Source organism: Dermochelys coriacea, chromosome 10 (assembly GCF_009764565.3).
Source record: "Dermochelys coriacea isolate rDerCor1 chromosome 10, rDerCor1.pri.v4, whole genome shotgun sequence".
NCBI classification, from domain to species: domain Eukaryota; kingdom Metazoa; phylum Chordata; order Testudines; family Dermochelyidae; genus Dermochelys; species Dermochelys coriacea.
Genome location: NC_050077.1, coordinates 8,445,060 through 8,469,032, shown reverse-complemented (window position 1 = coordinate 8,469,032; position 23,973 = coordinate 8,445,060). Strand labels below are relative to the sequence as shown.

General features: G+C 56.5%; 1 protein-coding gene across 6 annotated transcripts in view; it reads left to right on the top strand.

Annotated features, from left to right (window-relative positions):
* Positions 1-14,019: 14,019 nt before the first annotated feature.
* Positions 14,020-23,973, top strand: part of USP22 (ubiquitin specific peptidase 22) — a 188,671-nt gene continuing 178,717 nt past the window's right edge. For 5 of the 6 annotated variants that reach the window (XR_006274714.1, XM_043493716.1, XM_038418521.2 and 2 more), the window contains exon 1: positions 14,020-14,166. Coding sequence is in view for 4 of the 6 variants with exons in the window: in XM_043493716.1 (XP_043349651.1) it covers positions 14,041-14,166 (126 nt within the window). In the remaining 2 variants the exon portion in view is untranslated. Of the gene's footprint in view, positions 14,167-14,742; positions 14,807-23,973 lie in introns of those variants that run through there. The other variant, XM_043493719.1, reaches the window with a different exon arrangement.

The following is a 23,973-nucleotide window of genomic DNA, read 5'->3' as shown; positions in this document are numbered from 1 at the left end:
TCCTGCTCCCTGGGGCAAATCTTTTCCCAATCTGTCTGCTGCACCAAAAAAGTTACAGTCTAGAAATGTTCCTGAGCTATGCCCAAGAGTAATTTAAACTAGAGCAAGCTTGTAAACTCTTGTGTATATAGCAAGGAGGTTGTGATTTGACAATTACTACATGACAAAAATATGTCACCATTTTCTACTCTTATTTTGTTTTGACTGCCATTTAGCTATGTTATGCCACCTTCACTGTGTGGGTTGTAACAACTGAAAGATATTAGTAGAATGAGAAACTTTTATACTGCAAAGTTACTGATGTGTTCTCAAGATAGAAAGCACAAGGACTAACAACTTGATGGTCCACTGATCCCTTCTTCTAGATCTTTGTTCAAGCTCTGGCAGCACTCATTGAGTAAGCACTTGATCTCAACAAGCCTGAGGAGCTGTCCTTATATATAATTTTGAGACAAATTCTTACTGTGATTTCTATGATTTACAGGTTTCAGAGTAGCAGCCGTGTTAGTCTGTATTCGCAAAAGAAAAGGAGTACTTGTGGCACCTTAGAGACTAACAAATTTATTAGAGCATAAGCTTTCGTGAGCTACAGCTCACTTCATCGGATGCATTGAGCTGTAGCTCACGAAAGCTTATGCTCTAATAAATTTGTTAGTCTCTAAGGTGCAACAAGTACTCCTTTTCTTTCTATGATTTAGTAGCTCAGTACCACACCAGATTATTATAGCTGGTGGTGGTTGGCTATGTTCTCTGTGGAGGAGGTCACTGCAGAGGAAATAATGTGCCAGAAAGAATTTCAGGGAATTTAAAGCTTGAAAACATAGGCCGACATTTTCAAAAGTGTTCACTAATTTTCAGTGTCTCAATTTTTGGACACCTGACTTAAAATTCTTCAGAGATGATGAGTACCCTCAACTACCATTGACATCACTGGTGTTGTCAGTAGCAATGAAGATTGGACAGCGTGTGTCTCACATTCAGCACCCAAAATCAACAGTGTTGAAAATGTTCCTATTTGAATTGCACAGATATCTGCTGAAAGTTTTTGGCTTGCTAAATGCAGCTGATATTCATACTATTTGGCAAATGAATTATTCAGTTTGCCTGTCCATCACATTGAAGCACATGCTATCATGTAAGAACAGCTTGCTAATGAAAGGTGATGTGCGAGTTCTACCAGCACACAAAATACACTATGCCTTTTGCAGCACCTACTGAAGGGAGGAGGGAACTGCTTATTGCAGTCAGTAGGCTGACACCACATGATGACAGATGAGAAGCACAGCTACCCATGAAATAATGTCACATGTTGTAAGTTTTGCCAGTGAATGTGCTTCTACAACATGTAGTCCCCCCCCCCCCCAATGATCGCAGGTAATGTACTGGTTTGATTTACAGTGATGGGAACTAGGATAAATGACTAGCTAGTCTAAGGCTATGGAGAACAGGCACATTGTCAGAGAGAGAGAGAGACCACTGGAAGTTTAAAGATTGGCTTCTGAATTAAAACTAATTGATAGAATTATTTGATGGCTCTTTTGTAGCTGGATGAGAAAGATCCAAGAGAACTCAGTTTTATCATTTATTTCCTTCTTTAATTTTAACAGATGATATCTGAGTGCCGTCATAGCTTGCATGAATTTTCTTTTGAGGCAGCTGCTAGTTGCTTGATTAATAAATGTATAGTATATTTTCTGTTGGTTTTTCATTGCTAAAGATTTATAGATCTTAAGATCAAGGTTATTTTTAAAAACTGTGTTTGACATTTCTTAGGTGAGATGTCTCTTTCAAATATGTCTGTTACAGATTTGCTGTTCAGATCAAGATAGTATGCTTATTAAACAGCATGCCTGAGCATGGAATATGAGACATTTCTTTGGTTTTGTGTTGCTCTGTGATGGTAAGAGAAACATACAATAGCTAATGTGTTTAAGGCAGAATTCAGCTCCCAGTGAAGTCAATGGGAATTTTGTCAGTGATTTTATGGGAGCAGGATCGGGCCATTAGTGAATTTGTAGTTTTTCCTCCCTGGTCCTTTTTGTGGAATTAACATTGGGGCATCTTTGCCATATCTGAAAGAGTTTGGTTTTATTTTAGTTCACACATGATAAAGTCAGTATACAGGCGCCCCCTTGCTGTTCCTTACATTTATAAGTGACCTTATCAGACTGCAGAGAATGTGAGATGTCTTGGCAAACTATATGGTAGTTTTGTGATACAGTGAAATGGGTTAACATTGAGACCATCAAATTAGTGTTTTCATTGAAGACAACAGGGTGCCACACAGATGCAGAGGACTGCCCACATAGCTGTCATTGCAGGATTGGGGCCTAGGAATCTAGTTATGACTCATGAGGGCTCTGGTGTGTTAGGGTGAGTGGGTGGTGGAAGAAGTGTACTGCTCAAACAACTGTGACTGAAAGTATTGTTTTTGCATAAGACAGAAGCAAACATTATATCAGGGATGGAGGGCATTGTGGGGGAAGCATGTGCAGCAGCACTATTTGCTGTTATTATTTTATTATTATTATGGTTATTATTTTAAAAATCATAGCCTGTACTCCCACAGTGATGGCCTTCTAGTGACAGTTATTATATGGGGGTCAAGGGAAGGACTTGGTATCATCCTCAGCTGCCCGTTGGCTTTGTGGAATAGGAATTTCACCACAGAGGCTAAGAACTGCTTGAGCCATGAAGACTGAACTGCTCCTGTTATCCCTATAGGAAGTTACCCCCAGATCCTGGGCACAGTGGCAGGGAAGAGTGTGGGAAGTTTGCTCTGCTGCAGGCCTGTAGATAAACAGAGAACTTCATTCACTGGGGCTGTCAACACAATGCATTTCACCAGTATTAAATTTCACAATTATTTTAAAATGGAAATATACATATTATTTGCAAATAGCTTATTAAATAATTTGCAATAATTTTCACACAACAGTGACTAAGTATCCCTTATTTCTTTTTTCAAATAGTGGAAACTCCAGATAACATGAGACAAAATTCTGCCCTGTGATATGCAGTCATAATTCTCTTTGACTTCAATGAGAGTTGAACCCACAGGCCTGAGAGCAGAATTAAGCCTCACAGTGCTTTATGTATTAAAAAGCCTGATATAGCAGTTTCAGCTGAGTTTAATGTTTGGGATCCCTACAAAAAGTGCTTAAATAATAGCATGAACTGAAAAAGATTGGCAAACCAAGTGCTTTAGCACTACCTTTCTTATTGCACAATCTTCCCATTGCTAGTGCAAGAACGATGTCCTCTGTAGCACCTGCTGTCTGAAACAGCCTCCGGTTTCCCTCTACCTCTATCTCTACAAATGTCTGCCAAAAGCCTGTCGTTTCCCCCTCTTATCTATGTCCGTTGTCTCCCTCCACTGTTATGTAACTCTGTAAGTATATTAACTCTGTAGTGTGTGGCAAATACAATCTGTAAGAGCTGTGTATAGGTCCAAATATTTTTGTGTTTTTTCACTGGCTTGTCATTTCCTTATGTATTAATTTAGAGGATAGGGCTGAAGTAATACCAGAACTGGTCATATCATGGTTTGCCATGGTATGGCATTTAGCATATCAGTGCCATAAAATGATGAGATCTTATTGTATTAGGCTCCATAAATGGTTCTTAAAGGTTGAAAACAAACACACATTTTAAAATATTGGAGCTCATTTTGGTTTCCCCTGAGCATCAAGATTTGAATTCCTAAGGCTCATGCATACATAAACTTGCAGCTTATGTGAAAAAAGCTACAGCACAACTCTGATTTCAGAGTGTATAATGCATGGTGCTCCTTGTGGCCAGGAGAAGTTAATAAACCAGGGGCTGTATTTATGTAGTTGTGTTGTGTGGTTAAAGGAGGGAAACCCAGCCACGAGAGAGCCCTCTCCATCTGCATGTGCTCCGAATTATTCAGTTGTTGTGGAGCCATAGACTGCCAACCTGGGCCTACCCATAGGCCAGTGACACAAGCAACATGCTAACTGGGTGTGGAGGGCATCTTGGGCCTGGGGCAAGGTAGAACAGCTCTATGGCCCATGGTGGGCGCTGTGGCGTGGCAGAGTGGCTCTGTGACTCGTGATGGGTGCTGTGGGCCTGTGGTGGATGCTGTGGCAGGGCAGAGCAGCGCTGTAGGCCGGTGGGGGGGCAGAGCGGCTATATGGCGGGCATCGTGGGCCAGAGCAGCGCTATAGGCCTGTGGTGGGGCAGAGCAGCTCTGTGGTGGGTGCCGTGGGCCCGTGGTGCGGCACAGCAGCGCTATAGGCCTGTGGTGGGGCAGAGCGGCTGTATGGCGGGTGCCATGGGCCCGTGGTGGGGCACAGCAGCGCTATAGGCCTGTGGTGGGGCAGAGCGGCTGTGAGGCGGGTGCCGTGGGCCCATGGAGGGGCAGAGTGGCGCTATAGGCCTGTGGTGGGGCAGAGCGGCTTTGAGGCGAGTGCCGTGGGCCCGTGGTGGGGCAGAGCAGTGCAATAGGCCTGAGTTGGGGCAGAGCAGCTGTGAGACGGGTGCTGTGGGCCTGTGGTGGGGCATAGCAGCGCTATAGGCCTGTGGAGGGGCAGAGTGGCGCTGTGGCCTGTGGTGGGGCAGAGCGGCTGTGAGGCGGGTGCTGTGGGCCTGTGGTGGGGCAGAGCAGCGCTATAGGCCTGTGGTGGGGCAGAGCGGCTCTGAGGTGGGTGCCATGGGCCCGTGGTGGGGCACAGCAGCGCTATAGGCCTGTGGTGGGGCATAGTGGCTCTGAGGCGGGTGCCGTGAGCCCGTGGTGGGGCAGAGCAGCGCTATAGGCCTGTGGTGGGGCAGAGCGGCGCTGTGGACTGTGATGGCGGGTGCCGTGGGCCTGTGGCGGGGCAGAGCGGCGCTATAGGCCTGTGGTGGGGCAGAGCGGCTGTGAGGCGGGTGCCGTGGACCCGTGGTGGGGCAGAGCGGCGCTATAGGCCTGTGGTGGGGCAGAGCGGCGCTACAGGCCCGTGCTGGGGCAGAGCGGCGCTATAGGCCTGGGTGGGGTGAGCGGCAGAGCGGGCTGTGTGCGAGCGGGTATGGGGCTGTGCAGCGCTATAGGCTGTGGTGGGGCAGAGCGGCTGTGAGGCGGGTGCTGGGCCATGTGGTGGGGCAGGCGGCGCTATAGGCTGTGGGGGGCAGCGCGGCGCTGTGAGGCGGGTGCTGTGGGCCCGTGTGGGCAGAGCAGCGCTATAAGGCCTGTGGGTGGCGAGCGGCTGTGAGGCGGTGCCGGGGCCCGTGGTGGAGCAGAGCGGCGCTATAGGCCTGTGTGGTGGCAGAGCGGCGCTGTGGTCCTGTGAGGCGGGTGCCGTGGGCCTGTGGTGGGGCAGAGCGGCGCTATAGGCCTGTGGTGGGGCAGAGCGGCTGTGAGGCGGGTGCTGTGGGCCCGTGGTGGGGCAGAGCAGCGCTATAGGCCTGTGGTGGGGCAGAGCGGCGCTATAGGCCTGTGGTGGGGCAGAGCGGCTGTGAGGCAGGTGCCGTGGACCCGTGGTGGGGCAGAGCGGCGCTATAGGCCTGTGGTGGGGCAGAGCAGCGCTATAGGCCCGTGGTGGGGCAGAGCAGCGCTATAGGCCTGTGGTGGGGCAGAGCGGCTGTGAGGCAGGTGCCGTGGGCCCGTGGTGGGGCAGAGCGGCGCTATAGGCCTGTGGTGGGGCAGAGCGGCGCTGTGGCCTGTGAGGCGGGTGCCGTGGGCCCGTGGTGGGGCAGAGCGGCGCTGTGGCCTGTGAGGCGGGTGCTGTGGGCCCGTGGTGGGGCAGAGCGGCGCTATAGGCCTGTGGTGGGGCAGAGCGGCGCTGTGGCCTGTGAGGCGGGTGCCGTGGGCCTGTGGTGGGGCAGAGCGGCGCTATAGGCCCGTGGTGGGGCAGAGCGGCTGTGAGGCGGGTGCTGTGGGCCCGTGGTGGGGCAGAGCGGCGCTATAGGCCTGTGGTGGGGCAGAGCGGCTGTGAGGCGGGTGCCGTGGGCCCGTGGTGGAACAGAGCGGCGCTATAGGCCTGTGGTGGGGCAGAGCGGCTGTGAGGCAGGTGCTGTGGGCCCGTGGTGGGGCAGAGCGGCGCTGTGGCCTGTGAGGCAGGTGCCGTGGACCCGTGGTGGGGCAGAGCGGCGCTATAGGCCCGTGGTGGGGCAGAGCGGCTGTGAGGTGGGTGCCGTGGGCCTGTGGTGGGGCAGAGCGGCTGTGAGGCGGGTGCCGTGGGCCTGTGGTGGGGCAGGGCGGGTGCCGTGGGCCTGTGGTGGGGCAGAGCAGCGCTATAGGCCCGTAGTGGGGCAGAGCGGCTGTGAGGCGGGTGCTGTGGGCCCGTGGTGGGGCAGAGCGGCGCTATAGGCCCGTGGTGGGGCAGAGCGGCTGTGAGGCGGGTGCTGTGGGCCCGTGGTGGGGCAGAGCGGCTGTGAGGCGGGTGCTGTGGGCCCGTGGTGGGGCAGAGCGGCGCTATAGGCCTGTGGTGGGGCAGAGCGGCGCTGTGGCCTGTGAGGCGGGTGCCGTGGGCCTGTGGTGGGGCAGAGCGGCGCTATAGGCCCGTGGTGGGGCAGAGCGGCTGTGAGGCGGGTGCTGTGGGCCCGTGGTGGGGCAGAGCGGCGCTATAGGCCTGTGGTGGGGCAGAGCGGCTGTGAGGCGGGTGCCGTGGGCCCGTGGTGGGGCAGAGCGGCGCTGTGGCCTGTGAGGCAGGTGCCGTGGACCCGTGGTGGGGCAGAGCGGCGCTATAGGCCCGTGGTGGGGCAGAGCGGCTGTGAGGTGGGTGCCGTGGGCCTGTGGTGGGGCAGAGCGGCTGTGAGGCGGGTGCCGTGGGCCTGTGGTGGGGCAGAGCAGCGCTATAGGCCCGTGGTGGGGCAGAGCGGCTGTGAGGCGGGTGCTGTGGGCCCGTGGTGGGGCAGAGCGGCGCTATAGGCCCGTGGTGGGGCAGAGCGGCTGTGAGGCGGGTGCTGTGGGCCCGTGGTGGGGCAGAGCGGCGCTATAGGCCTGTGGTGGGGCAGAGCGGCTGTGAGGCGGGTGCCGTGGGCCTGTGGTGGGGCAGAGCGGCTGTGAGGCAGGTGCTGTGGGCCCGTGGTGGGGCAGAGCGGCGCTGTGGCCTGTGAGGCAGGTGCCGTGGACCCGTGGTGGGGCAGAGCGGCGCTATAGGCCTGTGGTGGGGCAGAGCGGCTGTGAGGCGGGTGCTGTGGGCCCGTGGTGGGGCAGAGCGGCGCTATAGGCCCGTGGTGGGGCAGAGCGGCTGTGAGGTGGGTGCCGTGGGCCTGTGGTGGGGCAGAGCGGCTGTGAGGCGGGTGCCGTGGGCCTCTGGTGGGGCAGAGCAGCGCTATAGGCCCGTGGTGGGGCAGAGCGGCTGTGAGGCGGGTGCTGTGGGCCCGTGGTGGGGCAGAGCGGCGCTATAGGCCCGTGGTGGGGCAGAGCGGCTGTGAGGCGGGTGCTGTGGGCCCGTGGTGGGGCAGAGCGGCGCTATAGGCCTGTGGTGGGGCAGAGCGGCTGTGAGGCGGGTGCCGTGGGCCTGTGGTGGGGCAGAGCGGCTGTGAGGCAGGTGCTGTGGGCCCGTGGTGAGGCAGAGCGGCGCTGTGGCCTGTGAGGCAGGTGCCGTGGACCCGTGGTGGGGCAGAGCGGCGCTATAGGCCTGTGGTGGGGCAGAGCGGCTGTGAGGCGGGTGCTGTGGGCCCGTGGTGGGGCAGAGCGGCGCTATAGGCCCGTGGTGGGGCAGAGCGGCTGTGAGGTGGGTGCCGTGGGCCCGTGGTGGGGCAGAGCGGCTGTGAGGCGGGTGCCGTGGGCCTGTGGTGGGGCAGAGCGGCTGTGAGGCGGGTGCCGTGGGCCCGTGGTGGGGCAGAGCGGCGCTATAGGCCTGTGGTGGGGCAGAGCGGCTGTGAGGCGGGTGCCGTGGGCCCGTGGTGGGGCAGAGCGGCACTATAGGCCTGTGGTGGGGCAGAGCGGCTGTGAGGCGGGTGCCGTGGGCCCGTGGTGGGGCAGAGCGGCGCTATAGGCCCGTGGTGGGGCAGAGCGGCTGTAAGGCGGGTGCCGTGGGCCCGTGGTGGGGCAGAGCGGCGCTATAGGCCCGTGGTGGGGCAGAGCGGCTGTGAGGCGGGTGCCGTGGGCCCGTGGTGGGGCAGAGCGGCGCTATAGGCCCGTGGTGGGGCAGAGCGGCTGTGAGGTGGGTGCCGTGGGCCCGTGGTGGGGCAGAGCGGCTGTGAGGCGGGTGCCGTGGGCCTGTGGTGGGGCAGAGCGGCTGTGAGGCGGGTGCCGTGGGCCTGTGGTGGGGCAGAGCGGCTGTGAGGCGGGTGCCGTGGGCCTGTGGTGGGGCAGAGCAGCGCTATAGGCCCGTGGTGGGGCAGAGCGGCTGTGAGGTGGGTGCCGTGGGCCTGTGGTGGGGCAGAGCGGCTGTGAGGCGGGTGCCGTGGGCCCGTGGTGGGGCAGAGCGGCGCTATAGGCCTGTGGTGGGGCAGAGCGGCTGTGAGGCGGGTGCCGTGGGCCCCGTGGTGGGGCAGAGCGGCGCTATAGGCCCGTGGTGGGGCAGAGCGGCTGTGAGGCGGGTGCCGTGGGCCCGTGGTGGGGCAGAGCGGCGCTATAGGCCTGTGGTGGGGCAGAGCGGCTGTGAGGCGGGTGCCGTGGGCCCGTGGTGGGGCAGAGCGGCGCTATAGGCCTGTGGTGGGGCAGAGCGGCTGTGAGGCGGGTGCCGTGGGCCCGTGGTGGGGCAGAGCGGCGCTATAGGCCTGTGGTGGGGCAGAGCGGCTGTGAGGCGGGTGCTGTGGGCCCGTGGTGGGGCAGAGCGGCGCTGTGGCCTGTGAGGCAGGTGCCGTGGACCCGTGGTGGGGCAGAGCGGCTGTGAGGCGGGTGCCGTGGGCCCGTGGTGGGGCAGAGCGGCGCTATAGGCCTGTGGTGGGGCAGAGTGGCTGTGAGGCGGGTGCCGTGGGCCCGTGGTGGGGCAGAGCGGCTGTGAGGCGGGTGCCGTGGGCCCGTGGTGGGGCAGAGCGGCGCTATAGGCCCGTGGTGGGGCAGAGCGGCGCTGTGGCCTGTGAGGCGGGTGCCGTGGGCCCGTGGTGGGGCAGAGCGGCGCTATAGGCCCGTGGTGGGGCAGAGCGGCTGTGAGGCGGGTGCCGTGGGCCCGTGGTGGGGCAGAGCGGCGCTATAGGCCCGTGGTGGGGCAGAGCGGCTGTGAGGCGGGTGCCGTGGGCCCGTGGTGGGGCAGAGCGGCGCTATAGGCCCGTGGTGGGGCAGAGCGGCGCTGTGGGCTGTGAGGCGGGTGCCGTGGGCCCGTGGTGGGGCAGAGCGGCGCTATAGGCCCGTGGTGGGGCAGAGCGGCTGTGAGGCGGGTGCCGTGGGCCCGTGGTGGGGCAGAGCGGCGCTATAGGCCCGTGGTGGGGCAGAGCGGCTGTGAGGCGGGTGCCGTGGGCCCGTGGTGGGGCAGAGCGGCGCTATAGGCCTGTGGTGGGGCAGAGCGGCTGTGAGGCGGGTGCCGTGGGCCCGTGGTGGGGCAGAGCGGCGCTATAGGCCCGTGGTGGGGCAGAGCGGCTGTGAGGCGGGTGCCGTGGGCCCGTGGTGGGGCAGAGCGGCGCTATAGGCCCGTGGTGGGGCAGAGCGGCGCTGTGGCCTGTGAGGCGGGTGCCGTGGGCCCGTGGTGGGGCAGAGCGGCGCTATAGGCCTGTGGTGGGGCAGAGCGGCTGTGAGGCGGGTGCCGTGGGCCCGTGGTGGGGCAGAGCGGCTGTGAGGCGGGTGCCGTGGGCCTGTGGTGGGGCAGAGTGGCTGTGAGGCAGGTGCCGTGGGCCCGTGGTGGGGCAGAGCGGCGCTATAGGCCTGTGGTGGGGCAGAGCGGCTGTGAGGCGGGTGCCGTGGGCCCGTGGTGGGGCAGAGCGGCGCTATAGGCCTGTGGTGGGGCAGAGCGGCTGTGAGGCGGGTGCCGTGGGCCCGTGGTGGGGCAGAGCGGCGCTGTGGCCTGTGAGGCGGGTGCCGTGGGCCCGTGGTGGGGCAGAGCGGCGCTGTGGCCTGTGAGGCGGGTGCCGTGGGCCCGTGGTGGGGCAGAGCGGCGCTATAGGCCCGTGGTGGGGCAGAGCGGCTGTGAGGCGGGTGCCGTGGGCCCGTGGTGGGGCAGAGCGGCGCTATAGGCCCGTGGTGGGGCAGAGCGGCTGTGAGGCGGGTGCCGTGGGCCCGTGGTGGGGCAGAGCGGCGCTATAGGCCTGTGGTGGGGCAGAGCGGCTGTGAGGCGGGTGCCGTGGGCCCGTGGTGGGGCAGAGCGGCGCTATAGGCCCGTGGTGGGGCAGAGCGGCTGTGAGGCGGGTGCCGTGGGCCCGTGGTGGGGCAGAGCGGCGCTATAGGCCCGTGGTGGGGCAGAGCGGCTGTGAGGCGGGTGCCGTGGGCCCGTGGTGGGGCAGAGCGGCGCTATAGGCCCGTGGTGGGGCAGAGCGGCTGTGAGGCGGGTGCCGTGGGCCCGTGGTGGGGCAGAGCGGCGCTGTGGCCTGTGAGGCGGGTGCCGTGGGCCCGTGGTGGGGCAGAGCGGCGCTGTGGCCTGTGAGGCGGGTGCCGTGGGCCCGTGGTGGGGCAGAGCGGCGCTATAGGCCCGTGGTGGGGCAGAGCGGCTGTGAGGCGGGTGCCGTGGGCCCGTGGTGGGGCAGAGCGGCGCTATAGGCCCGTGGTGGGGCAGAGCGGCTGTGAGGCGGGTGCCGTGGGCCCGTGGTGGGGCAGAGCGGCGCGATAGGCCCGGGGTGGGGCAGAGCGGCTGTGAGGCGGGTGCCGTGGGCCCGTGGTGGGGCAGAGCGGCGCTATAGGCCCGTGGTGGGGCAGAGCGGCTGTGAGGCGGGTGCCGTGGGCCCGTGGTGGGGCAGAGCGGCGCTATAGGCCTGTGGTGGGGCAGAGCGGCTGTGAGGCGGGTGCCGTGGGCCCGTGGTGGGGCAGAGCGGCGCTATAGGCCCGTGGTGGGGCAGAGCGGCTGTGAGGCGGGTGCCGTGGGCCCGTGGTGGGGCAGAGCGGCTGTGAGGCGGGTGCCGTGGGCCCGTGGTGGGGCAGAGCGGCGCTGTGGCCTGTGAGGCGGGTGCCGTGGGCCCGTGGTGGGGCAGAGCGGCGCTGTGGCCTGTGAGGCGGGTGCCGTGGGCCCGTGGTGGGGCAGAGTGGCGCTATAGGCCCGTGGTGGGGCAGAGCGGCTGTGAGGCGGGTGCCGTGGGCCCGTGGTGGGGCAGAGCGGCTGTGAGGCGGGTGCCGTGGGCCCGTGGTGGGGCAGAGCGGCGCTGTGGCCTGTGAGGCGGGTGCCGTGGGCCCGTGGTGGGGCAGAGCGGCGCTGTGGCCTGTGAGGCGGGTGCCGTGGGCCCGTGGTGGGGCAGAGCGGCGCTATAGGCCCGTGGGGGGGGCAGAGCGGCTGTGAGGCGGGTGCCGTGGGCCCGTGGTGGGGCAGAGCGGCTGTGAGGCGGGTGCCGTGGGCCCGTGGTGGGGCAGAGCGGCGCTGTGGCCTGTGAGGCGGGTGCCGTGGGCCCGTGGTGGGGCAGAGCGGCGCTGTGGCCTGTGAGGCGGGTGCCGTGGGCCCGTGGTGGGGCAGAGCGGCGCTATAGGCCTGTGGTGGGGCAGAGCGGCTGTGAGGCGGGTGCTGTGGGCCTGTGGTGGGGCAGAGCGGCGCTGTGGCCTGTGAGGCAGGTGCCGTGGACCCGTGGTGGGGCAGAGCGGCTGTGAGGCGGGTGCCGTGGGCCCGTGGTGGGGCAGAGCGGCGCTATAGGCCTGTGGTGGGGCAGAGCGGCTGTGAGGCGGGTGCTGTGGGTCCGTGGTGGGGCAGAGCGGCGCTATAGGCCCGTGGTGGGGCAGAGCGGCGCTATAGGTCTGTGGTGGGGCAGAGCGGCTGTGAGGCGGGTGCCGTGGGCCCGTGGTGGGGCAGAGCGGCGCTATAGGCCTGTGGTGGGGCAGAGTGGCTGTGAGGCGGGTGCCGTGGGCCCGTGGTGGGGCAGAGCGGCGCTATAGGCCCGTGGTGGGGCAGAGCGGCGCTGTGGCCTGTGAGGCGGGTGCCGTGGGCCCGTGGTGGGGCAGAGCGGCGCTATAGGCCCGTGGTGGGGCAGAGCGGCTGTGAGGCGGGTGCCGTGGGCCCGTGGTGGGGCAGAGCGGCGCTATAGGCCCGTGGTGGGGCAGAGCGGCTGTGAGGCGGGTGCCGTGGGCCCGTGGTGGGGCAGAGCGGCGCTATAGGCCCGTGGTGGGGCAGAGCGGCTGTGAGGCGGGTGCCGTGGGCCCGTGGTGGGGCAGAGCGGCTGTGAGGCGGGTGCCGTGGGCCCGTGGTGGGGCAGAGCGGCGCTGTGGCCTGTGAGGCGGGTGCCGTGGGCCCGTGGTGGGGCAGAGCGGCGCTGTGGCCTGTGAGGCGGGTGCCGTGGGCCCGTGGTGGGGCAGAGCGGCGCTATAGGCCCGTGGTGGGGCAGAGCGGCTGTGAGGCGGGTGCCGTGGGCCCGTGGTGGGGCAGAGCGGCTGTGAGGCGGGTGCCGTGGGCCCGTGGTGGGGCAGAGCGGCGCTGTGGCCTGTGAGGCGGGTGCCGTGGGCCCGTGGTGGGGCAGAGCGGCGCTGTGGCCTGTGAGGCGGGTGCCGTGGGCCCGTGGTGGGGCAGAGCGGCGCTATAGGCCTGTGGTGGGGCAGAGCGGCTGTGAGGCGGGTGCTGTGGGCCTGTGGTGGGGCAGAGCGGCGCTGTGGCCTGTGAGGCAGGTGCCGTGGACCCGTGGTGGGGCAGAGCGGCTGTGAGGCGGGTGCCGTGGGCCCGTGGTGGGGCAGAGCGGCGCTATAGGCCTGTGGTGGGGCAGAGCGGCTGTGAGGCGGGTGCCGTGGGCCCGTGGTGGGGCAGAGCGGCGCTATAGGCCCGTGGTGGGGCAGAGCGGCTGTGAGGCGGGTGCCGTGGGCCCGTGGTGGGGCAGAGCGGCGCTATAGGCCCGTGGTGGGGCAGAGCGGCTGTGAGGCGGGTGCCGTGGGCCCGTGGTGGGGCAGAGCGGCGCTATAGGCCCGTGGTGGGGCAGAGCGGCGCTATAGGCCTGTGTGTCGAGGGGGGGATGTATCCTGCCCCGCAGGAGAAAGGGGGCAGCAGCTCCCGCGCCCAGCCTCTACCCCCTCCCCCTCCTTCCTTTCAGGAAATCACTGGGGTAACAGAGAAGCTGCAGGGATAAGCGGATATGACAGCAGCTCTGCCCCGCAACGCAGCCTGATGCTGTGGGCGGCTCCACCCTGACAGCTCCGTTGAGCCAATCCCTTTAGTCCTCTGCCTCGCCACGGGAGCTCCGCGGCCAATCCGGCAGCGCCGATTGCAACACAGGCCCCGCCTCTCTCTCCTCATTGGTGTACTTGCGTTGTCCATCATCTTGTCAGTGCCCGCCTTTTCCCCCAGGGACGCGTTGGATAGGGCGACGCGCCAAGGAGACGCCGGAGGAGGCGTAGCCCAAGCCTGGAGGGACAGGCGTCCGACCAACGGTCGCGCTCCTTCCCTCGCCTCCCACCCCAATAGCGGAGGGGCGGAGGGGCCGGCCAACACCGCCCCCTGCCCCTTCCCTGTTGGTCGGTCCCACTCCGGGCCTGGCGGGCTAGGTTGAGTTCGCAGCTAGGGCCATTAAACGCTGCGGGGGGAGGGGGAGCGATTTAAAGAGACAGAAGCCGAGCAGGCGGCCGGCTGGGGGAGCGGCAGCGGCGGCGGCGGCGGACGAGCCCCCGCCCCCTCGCGGCAGCACCTCCGTCGCCAGGGTCTCCCCGAGCCCCACCGCCTCCCAGCGGCCTCCATGAGTTAACGGCGGCGGCGGCCACTCTGGGGGCGGCAGCGGCCGCCGCCTCCTCCTCGCGCGCCCCATCTTTGTGCGCTGCCGCCCGGCCGCCGCGCTTTGTTCGGCGCCGGCGGGAGGAGCGGGGGGGGGGAGCCCGGCCCTCGGGGCGAGCCGCTCCCCGCGCCCCGCCGCAGCTCGCGGGGGCGGGGGAGGCCGCGCCGCCGGAGCCAGCGGCGGGCGGCGTGAGGGGGCCGGCGCCTGGGAGCGAGCGCGCGAGCGGCGGCGGCCCCGTCCCGTGTCCGTGCGGCTGCGAGGGGGAAGGGGCCGGCTCGCTGCCCGCCGGCCCGGCCCGTCTGCGGGCGGATTGATGAGGGGGGGTCGGACATGAGTCCGCCGGCCGCCGGGTGCTGCCATGTGACCGGCTTCAAGGTGGAGAACTGGAAGCAGAACCTGCGGGCGATCTACCAGTGCTTCGTGTGGAGCGGCTCGGCCGAGACCAGGAAGCGCAAGGTACCGGGGCTGGCGGGGGGGGGAGCGGCGCGCGTCCCTCCGCCTCAGCCCGCGGGGCCGGGCCACACCCCGCTCCGCCCAACCCGGCGGGCCCCGATCCCGGGGGGGCGGCTCCGCCCCTGCCTGACCCGCACCCGGGGGGGGGGCGCCTCCGGCCTCCTATAGCGGGGAAGGGGCTGCCCAGCCCCGCCGCGGGGCGAGGGGGTGAAGGGACAATCGGGGGGGGGGGCAAGCGCCGTTCAGCCCCCCCCCCCCCCAGTGAGCACGGGAGGGGACGCAGGGGATTCCCTCCAACACCTGCCCCGGGTGGAGGGGCTGGGCTGGTGGGGGAGGCTGCCGCAAGGGCTTTCCTCTCCCATCCCAGGGGTGGGAGGCTGGGCCGAGCGCCGCCGCCGCCGCCGCCTCCTCCCAGGTGCTGGGGGGGAGTGAGGGTTTCCCGGAATCAGGCAACTGCATTGCTTTTCTGCGGGGGAGGGAGAGCTCCCAGGGCAGATGGGCATGGCCGGCCTGCAGCCGAGCGCTGGGAGGCAGCCTCCTGCAGTGAATAGGCTGCTTCCGATCAGGGTCTTGTACAGTAAGTGACAGGGTTAAGGAAGCCGAAAGGGAGAAATGGATCTTTAATTCAGTGTGTCACCCACTGGTAAATTATTAAATGTAGCTACTGCATAGGCACTTAAGCGGATAGAGGCCAGCGTTTGAGAAGCATGGGATACAGAGACTGAGGCTTGTCCTGCATCTAATTTATGGAGCAGTGGGAAAGGCGAGAGGAGCTTGCAAATCACGCTTGCACGTAATGTGTACTTAGAAAAGGCTTAAAGACACAATGACTGGAAATACGTCTGCAGATTTTTATGTCTGTGGAATGACTTTTTTTTAATGATCTAATGCATCCACTGATAACAGAATCAGAAAGAGATTCTTAGTTTGGTGGGAGGGAAAGAATTGAATCAGTATTTTATACACAGCAAGAGTGAGGGTACTTTGCTCTCGCAAATGTACAGAGAATGTACTGCACAAATAGCATAATGAATATATTGGAGAAGACTGATGGCCAGAACACTTGTGTAAAACAAGTCAGTTACTATTTGACCGATTTTTAAAATATCAGTTATATACTCAGACATGTTTCTGCAAGATTGGTCTGTTAACTGTTCACAGATTCTCTTCCTTGGAGTTAACTAGTTCTTACCTCAAAGTGACTTTGCAGATTTCTTTCAGTGATCACATTAATGACCGAAAAGGAGATTGCAACAGCAGCTCAAGGAATAAAGCTTGTTCTTCAAGGTGGCAAGGATAGGGCCTAATATTGAGGCAGTCAATTACCTGTCCTGTGATCATAACTTCTTTTCGTTCGATTAGTCAAATCACTCATAAAAATAGCTAGTTATAGAATGAAAGACAACATTCCGAAATTAGATATATTAAAAGGGCTCATAAAAGGACTGTGCAACTTGTGTGCTATCTCAACTTATAAGATCTTTATTTTAAAGGGGCAGCAAATGGGACACTTAACCACACTTGTATATTTAGTAAAACTATTCAGTCATTTAATGTTCAAGCAGTATTAAATCTAGCTACTGGCATGTTGGAGTATTTATTCTCTTCTTGTCATTGAATGTAGCCTAATGCTTCAGTAACAAACTTTTTCATACCCCGTAATAATTTTGTGTTAAAGGGAGGAAAGTAGACCAAAACATGACTTGTTATATGGGATATAATGGCTTAAATGAAAACATGCATTCATGGTGGTTAGTTTTGTCTAGTATGCTGTGAAAAACAAAAGACAAATGTGAGGTAGGAAGGCTGACCACTATCAGATAGGTTTCAGAGTAGCAGCCGTGTTAGTCTGTATTTGCAAAAAGAAAAGCAGTACTTGTGGCACCTTAGAGACTAACAAATTTATTAGAGCATAAGCTTTCGTGAGCTACAGCTCACTTCATCGGATGCATTTCGATGAAGTGAGCTGTAGCTCACGAAAGCTTATGCTCTAATAAATTTGTTAGTCTCTAAGGTGCCACAAGTACTGCTTTTCTTTTTTCACTATCAGATAATGAGTCTTACTGCTGGAGTGATAATTTGTTTTGATTAATAACATGAATACTTCCTGCCTCTTCACCTAGAAATTACTTTTAAGAATAATTAAACTAATTTTGAATGAGTATTCTAGCAATTGGAAAATAATTCCGTATTCGTCTGTGGTATGATACTATGAACGTGGTATAGCTTTGATATTAAGAATGTGCCCCTCCATGGATGAGAGTTCTTGTTCTGAATCCTGATCAATATGTAGAGGTGGATAGAAAAATGACTTCAGAAAAACTGGACCTCGGTTTTCTCAAATTATGTCACTGAGTTTTCAGCAGAAAAAAAATCAATCATAAAATCTTGTTCGTTGCTGTAGAAATCATGCAAAATTACAGTTGTATATGTATATGAAGCTTCATTGAATAAATCTTCTTTTGGTCATAAGAACCTCCCGTGAAAACTGTCTTGCACAGTTGGTTATCCAGTGAGCGATCATCAATCCGTTGTTCTTTAGATTTCTCGGACACTATCTTTACTTTTTGAGTGTTGAGTCTTAAAAATCCAGATAGCAGTAGAAACTACAGGGGGCAGAAACTGTCCATTTCTGTTGTTTTACTGCTTGCTGCATTATGTTTTAAAAGACCATTTCAACACTGCTTGCCTTTTGCCATTTGTTTCCAGTCTTTACTCTAATTTTTTTACAAATATGCTTATATGGTCTTAAACTCTTAATCCAATACACTCTAAATTTACAGAATATTAAGTAGAACAGCTAGAATTTTAAAGAGGTAGCTTTCTAAAGAATCTGAGTGTATTTCCTGGTTATGTTTTTAATCAGAAACGAGCAATGGCTATAACACATACAGTTATAACTGATCAGGTTTTGTGTAGGGCGTCTTTTGTACAGACTCCTCAAATATTTTTGTGGCTTTTGTCTACACTGGGGTTTTTTAGCCACTAGCATAGCTAACTGATGCGTTTGCACCAGGGCAAACCACTAGCATAGACAGGGTACATTGGTGTAAGATTACTCTGGGGCAGATGAATTGATGCAAATCACATTTTACACCAGTGTACCATTTCTGAGTTAAAGGTTTGCATTGGTGCAGATGCATCAGTTTAGCTATGCTGATGGCTAACCTCCACTGGAGACCAGACCTGGCTGTCTGGTTTGAAGAATGCAAATAAAAGGTGGGGCGAAAATCCAGAGAAAAATGTCTTTTTGAAGTTGTGGTGAGTGGGATTGAACATGTGAACTAGGTCTTTACACTTGTCTTCAAGCAGGATCTTGATGAGGAATGAGAGAGTAATTTAAGATGTCTTGAAAATCGGACTTGAGCTAGGGCTCTGGATGAAAAAACAGCAGATTAATTTCTGCTGAAAGGTGTACAAGCATCTGTTAAACCATTGTTAGATCATAAACAAATGTGTTTCCAAGTGACTTTTCACTCGGTGATAGTGGGTGAAATTCTGGCCCTGTTCAAGTCAGTGAGGCCTGGATTTTCACCCAATATATTTAGACCTGGAAATGGTCATATTTACAACTAATTGGACTCTACATAGGTCCTTTAAAAGGACATGATCTGTTATCTCCTCCCCAAATCTGTTAGTGAATGAAAAACAAAATAACTGACTAGAAACAAAAGTGAACAGACCAATCCATTTTTTGTCTAGTCTCAAATACATAAAAGTGAAATGCCTAAATGATGAAACAGAAGTTTAAATTTCAGTAATGTTTCTTGGAGCTTTAAATTCAGTGTCTATTGGGGAGGCCCCCAGTCAGTTCATCATAATCATATGCTTGGATGTTTGTGGTTTGAGCAGTTAGTGTGCTAAGTAGGGGCCTTCCCAACTCAAGGAACAGCTGGACCCCAGCTCTGGTTGGGCAAGACTGCTGGACCTTGCAGGTAAACTTTCTTCCCGCCACCCCATCAGGCAAGGCTCGGACTACCTCTATTCTTTAGGCAAATACTGTATAATAAAAATTAAGCTTGTAGTTGTTTGCTTTGCCACGGTCATGTTGTACTTAGGATCCTATTTGTTCTCTAATGCATGATTGTTTCACGTTTACACTGATCAGTCAAAGCATCACTGGCAGTCGGGGGCCAGGCACTGTTGTGGACAGCGAGTGCATATAAAATGTTTCTGCCTGTTTTGAAAGCATTTATTGGTTTGAGAGATGTTTCCTGTACATGTAAGAGGGGAATACTGGAAGAACTAATATAAGCTCTCAAACAAGAAGAAACGTTCTAAGAGCATCCTCCTGTGAAAGGTGTCCTTTTCACATATACATCCCACCTGGGAAAGATTTCCAGGCTCTATATCTCTAATCCAAATAATTGCTCTTTAATCTCTCCCAGAGTATTAACTCCTGTATATTTAAGACTGCAGGGATTTTTTTTTCTCTCTCTCTCTCTAAGGCAGGGACGGGCAAACTTTTTGGCACCAGGGTCACATCTGGGTATGGAAATTGTATGGTGGGCCATGAATGTTCATGAAATTGCGGGTTGGCGTGCAGAAGGGGGTGAGAGCTCTGGCTGGGGGTGCAGGCTCTGGGTTGGGGCTGGGGATGAGGGGTTGGGGGTGCGGAGAGCAGGAGGGGGATCAGGGCTGGGTCAGGACGTCGGGGTTGCAGGGGGGGAGCAGGGGTGCAGGCTCCAGGTGGCGCTTACTTCAAGCAGCTCACAGAAGCAGTGGCATGTCCCCCCCTCTGGCTCCTACACGGAGGCGCGGTCAGGTCGCTCTGCGCGCTGCCCTGTCCACAGGTGCCGCCCCTGCAGTTCTCATTGGCCACAGTTCCCGGCCACGGCACACCCGGAACAGGGCAGACCCTGCTCCCCAGCTGGAGCTCGATGGCCAGATTAAAACGTCTGAAGGGCCAGACATGGCCCCCAGGCTGTAGTTTGCCCACCCCTGCTCTAAGGTTATGATTAGGGAATGAACCAATTATTGTGCATGTACTGGCAGATAAAAGTAGCAGATATTTCAGTTCACAGTTCAACTCAGTTTCTATTAAATCTTTGTTCTTTGAGTGGCCTCTGCACATTCCAGCTCATGGCATGCTTTGGCAATGTGGTCCTGATGATGCGGTGTTGAGTAGCACACTCACTGCTCCTCCCTTCACCGTTCCTGAACACTTTGAGAGAGGTGCTATGGGAATGCGTGTTCTAGCCATCTCAGTTCTTTCCAGATGCAGCAGCAGATGGACCAGGAACCTCTCTGAAGACTTGGCTCCGTGGAAGTTTTAGGATTATTGTAAGAAATTTTATCTTAAACTTAAATAAATAAATCATGTTTATTACAATAGTTCTTGGGGGCTAACCAAGAATGGGGCATCATTGTGCTAGGCATTGTAGAAACAGCGTAGTAAATGGAAGAGCCTACACTCTAGATAGGCATAGGCGTACTGTGGGGGAAGGGGTATAACTAAGGCTCATATTTGGTCATGGATATTTTTAGTGAAAGTCTTGGACAGGTCATTGGCAATAAAGAAAAATTAATGGAAGCCTGTGACCTGTCTCTGACTCTCTTACGGAAAATATCCATGATAAAATGGGAAGGGGCTGGGCAGCTGTGTGGTGGCTGGGGTTTCCAGGGCCTCCACCAAACATGGGGGCTCAGAACTGCGGGGTGGTCCCCCTACCTCGCCGTGGTGGCCACAGAACTGTGGGTACCCCTGTTGCCCATGGTGGCTCGGAGCTTTGAGGACCACTGCCTCAGACCGCGGGTGTAACTCGCAGCTCCCTGCCACTGTGGAAGGCGGTGGGACCCTGCAGCTCCCAGCTGCTGGGGCTGAAGTCATGTGTCTGTGACAAAATTGTAGTCTTTGTTCACTGTGTTATATCTATGTGATGGAAGCAAACATCATGTTAGTACCATAGAAGCAAATATTATGTGAGTGCCATGATTTTGTGGGGTAAATTTATTTAAGAAGGGATAAACTAGCTGGAGAGAGATCAGAATGTATCTGAGGAGGACAGGGTGGGTATGGAATGAAGAGAAGGGGAAGGTTGGAGCAATCAGTGCTGGGCAGAGAAAGTCCACTCAACTGTAGAAAGCTCTCTGAATGTCTAAAAGTTCCTGGTTTGGCAGCTTCTGCTGGCTGGAGTATCTGGGACTGGCTTCCTCTCTGCAGGTTTCCACCCAAGGCTACATGGTGGAGGCAGGTCAGGTCGTAGTGCCTCTGGAGTGTTTCTCTGTGTGTGTGTCGGGGGGGGGGGGATTGTCCCCAGCTGGGCCCCATTTTACCCCCCTCATCCCAGTGCAGCAGTCCCTTCTTTGGCTGCTCCTGCTCCTATGACCTGGCTCCTCTGCAGTTCCTCCTCTTCTCTTCCCCCCCCCCCCCCCCCCCGTGCAGGTTTACAGATGTTACGGCTGATCCAAAGGAAAAGAGGCCAGGATTCAAGGTAGGTGCATTGTCCTGCTATACTTCCTGCATTGAATGCCCATATGAGGGGTCTAGCTTGCTTGGGGAAAGGACTCACTGTGCACTGCAAAAGAGAGAATGAGGCACTTTCTCCCCAAGAGCTCATGAGGAGCATCGGAACAGGCTCCAAGCCTTACTACTTCAGGAGGCCAAAGCTCCAGTTTTGTAACCAGTGGATTCAAGAGTCAGACTGAGGTTTGGATTGTACCCTAGCCCCTCAAGGAATAAAAACCCCAAGATCTCTCTAAAATTTCCATTCTGTGCTCCTGGAGTGAATGCAAAACCTCCAGTATTAAGGGTTCCTAAGCCATCAGATCATAGTTCCAGATACAGTAGACCCCTACAGGTGTCTGCCTCTGTTAGCAGAGCCAATCCTAATGGGAGCACCCTTTGGGATCAGACTCCTCGCATTCCAGGTAAGAGTATGGTACAAAATACTGCTCCTATTAGCAGGGCCAAGCACAGTTCTGGGTTTCTGTCGGATCCCTTGAGATCAGTTCCAAAGATACCCTTGGAACCTAGGCCAAAGGTTATGGCACAGGGCAAATACTTAAAGAAGGGTCATTCCCCTAATGTGATAAGCAAAATGGCTGTGGGTGTGGGTTCTGATATAGTGCCATTGGTATCTATAACAATATTTGTCCAGGTACATCACTCACATTTGCACTTAGAATCTGAGATGGAGGTTATGCAGATCCATACATCCGATGGTCAGAGAGTTAAAGGGAATAAAAGAAAAGCTGCAGGGCCACTTACTGCTCTAGCTTCCTCAAGGGTGGAAAGACACAAGATCATGGAGCAGATTCAGATTTCCCCAGATCTTTCGCTCTGTTTCCTTAGAACTCCTACAGGCTCACCAGGAATTTTGGCATTCTTAAAACAGAAAAGGGGAAGACCAAGCCACTAGCTTTTCCCTTACTTACTGCTTCAGATATGAGATCAGATCCACAATCTGGTATTAAATCTAATGGTGACAGGTTAATTTACAACCTCTGTTCCCATCACCTGTAAAGAGTGGGAAACAGGGCAAGCACTACACAGATACTACACACTGTTCACATAAACAGACAATAACCTTACCTTGTTCGTTACTAAGATAAGGAACCTGGCATTTTTGTCAATTTCCCTCCCTCAGCCAGATGGCCTTATTGTCCCCTGTCTAGATGTTATGTGGACATTGAACAAACTCATCCTTACAGGGATCTATCCCTTCCTAGAAGTCGGGGGAAGCCTTATACACTGGATACAGTGCTCCCAGTTCTGTCTACATCACCAGAGTATAAAGCACTCGTAGGAAGAACTGATGGGAGCTATTGAATACCAGGACACTGATCTGGAGCCTGATGTTCAGAGGTCTTCTAATGTAGGAGTTGCAACAGCATCTTCCTCTTCTGAAGATGCCATTCATTTTAAAGTGGAAGTTGTTTTGACTACCATTTCATGAAAAATCCTATCTATGTCAGGAGATATCTAATCTGGTGTTTGATACACTGGGGTCCCTGTCTAACAGCAAGATCACTGTACGATCTCTGTTTTAGAAGAGTTGTTGAAACCAGCCAAGTCTAACCAGACCATTTTAAAGAAGATAAGACAAGCTTTAACAGTTACATATGAGGGATTTCCCCTGCACACCCACTTTCAACTCTCTGGTGGTTGCAGCCGTTCAGAGGACAAAAGGCCAAGTGCATTTTGCACAGTCTGACTGGGAAGGCAAAGATGTGGACGCTCTGAGCAAAGATTCTCCTCTGCCTCCCTAGACCAGTGGTTCTCAAACTTTTTTTTTCTTCGTGAACCACTTGAAAATTGCTGAGGGTCTTGGCAGACCGCTTAATTATCTTTCCAAATGTTGTTTGTACCGTTAGTCATCTATTGTAAAGCGCTTTGGATAAAAGTGCTATATTAAAAAAAACTACTTTGTTCTACAAATAAAAGCACAAAACTCCTATTTTAATACAGGTAGTCTTACCTTTCTAATGCGATGGATGTGCCCTCTCTCCTCTGCTGCGGCAGCTCCTGAGCAGCCGCAACCCTGCACATCCCAAATTCTCCCACCCCCTACTTCCCCCCCCTTCCCCCAGTCACCACCTCACCTTACATGTACATCTCCTCCAGGGTCCAGGCACTTAATTAGTAGAGCCATACCTGTGCAGTTCCACTAATTAGGTGGGTGACCCTTCATTCTCTCATGTGCAGCTGCCCAGGTGTGAACCTTAGAGGGAACTATCCGTGGGCCACCTGAATGGAGCTTGCTGACCACCGGTGGTCCGCTGACCACATTTTGAGACTCTCTGCCCTAGACATGGGTGTTTTAAAATTACCAGGCTGCAATGTCTAGGTATTAGTGTCATCTCTAGGAGAAAACGACTTTGTGTAAGGACCTTCCTGAAGAGCAAAGGAAACTGGCTAGGGCCTTAGTAGCAGAAGGACAACTAGTAGATGAACACTAAGAACCTCATTTGATTTATCAAATACTACAAGAACAGAAGCTTCAGCCATCACTAAGATGACATGCATGGCTTAGCGTCTGGTCTTCTTCCTGAGACTAGAGCAAATGTGAAGGTGATGGTTTAAGGATAAGGATGAAATCCTAGAGAAGGTGGACACTAGATCAACAGGTAGGTTGTTAGGAATTTATCAACTATCACTGAGAACGTTGGCGCCCCTGTTGTGTCAATATCAACACCAGCAACCTCCTGCTCAACTGCAGTAGAGGAGAAAGAGCTATTTAAGCCATTTATCCCCCCCCATTAGGGATCAGTTTTCTCTCACAACAACTGGAGTACCACCATCACAAACAAATGGATCCTAGAAACAGTACAGAGAATTTATTCCATACAATCTGACACCACCCATTTCCCGTCCCTATTCAGGGACCCCTCTCCTAAGAACCTCCTAAGAATAGAGCTTTGTCCACTCTTGGAAGCAGGAGCCATAGAGGAAGTTCCAAGGGGAGTCTCTTCTAGATACTTGGATTACAAAGAAGGGAGACTTTGATACCATCTTAGACCCAAGAAAGTGAAACTCTTTCAGAAAGTTCAAGTTTCCTCCCTCCACCCAAGATTGGTTCACTTCTCTTGATTTACAGGATACGTATTTCCAGATAGCTGTCAGACCTTCATATTGGAAATACTTTGGATTCTGTATTGGGGGGGGGGGGGAGTTGGCAACCGTTGTCATACAGGATCCTTCAGCCTTTCTGGTGCCCCTTGGGTATTTACAAAGTGCCTAGTGGTGTTGTCCATGCATCTAAAATAGCATGGGATATACATACCTTATTTAGATAACTGAATTGTAAAGAGATCCCCACAAAAATGTCTGTCCAAGGGTGACTTACATGCTCCCTGTTCGAGAGGTGG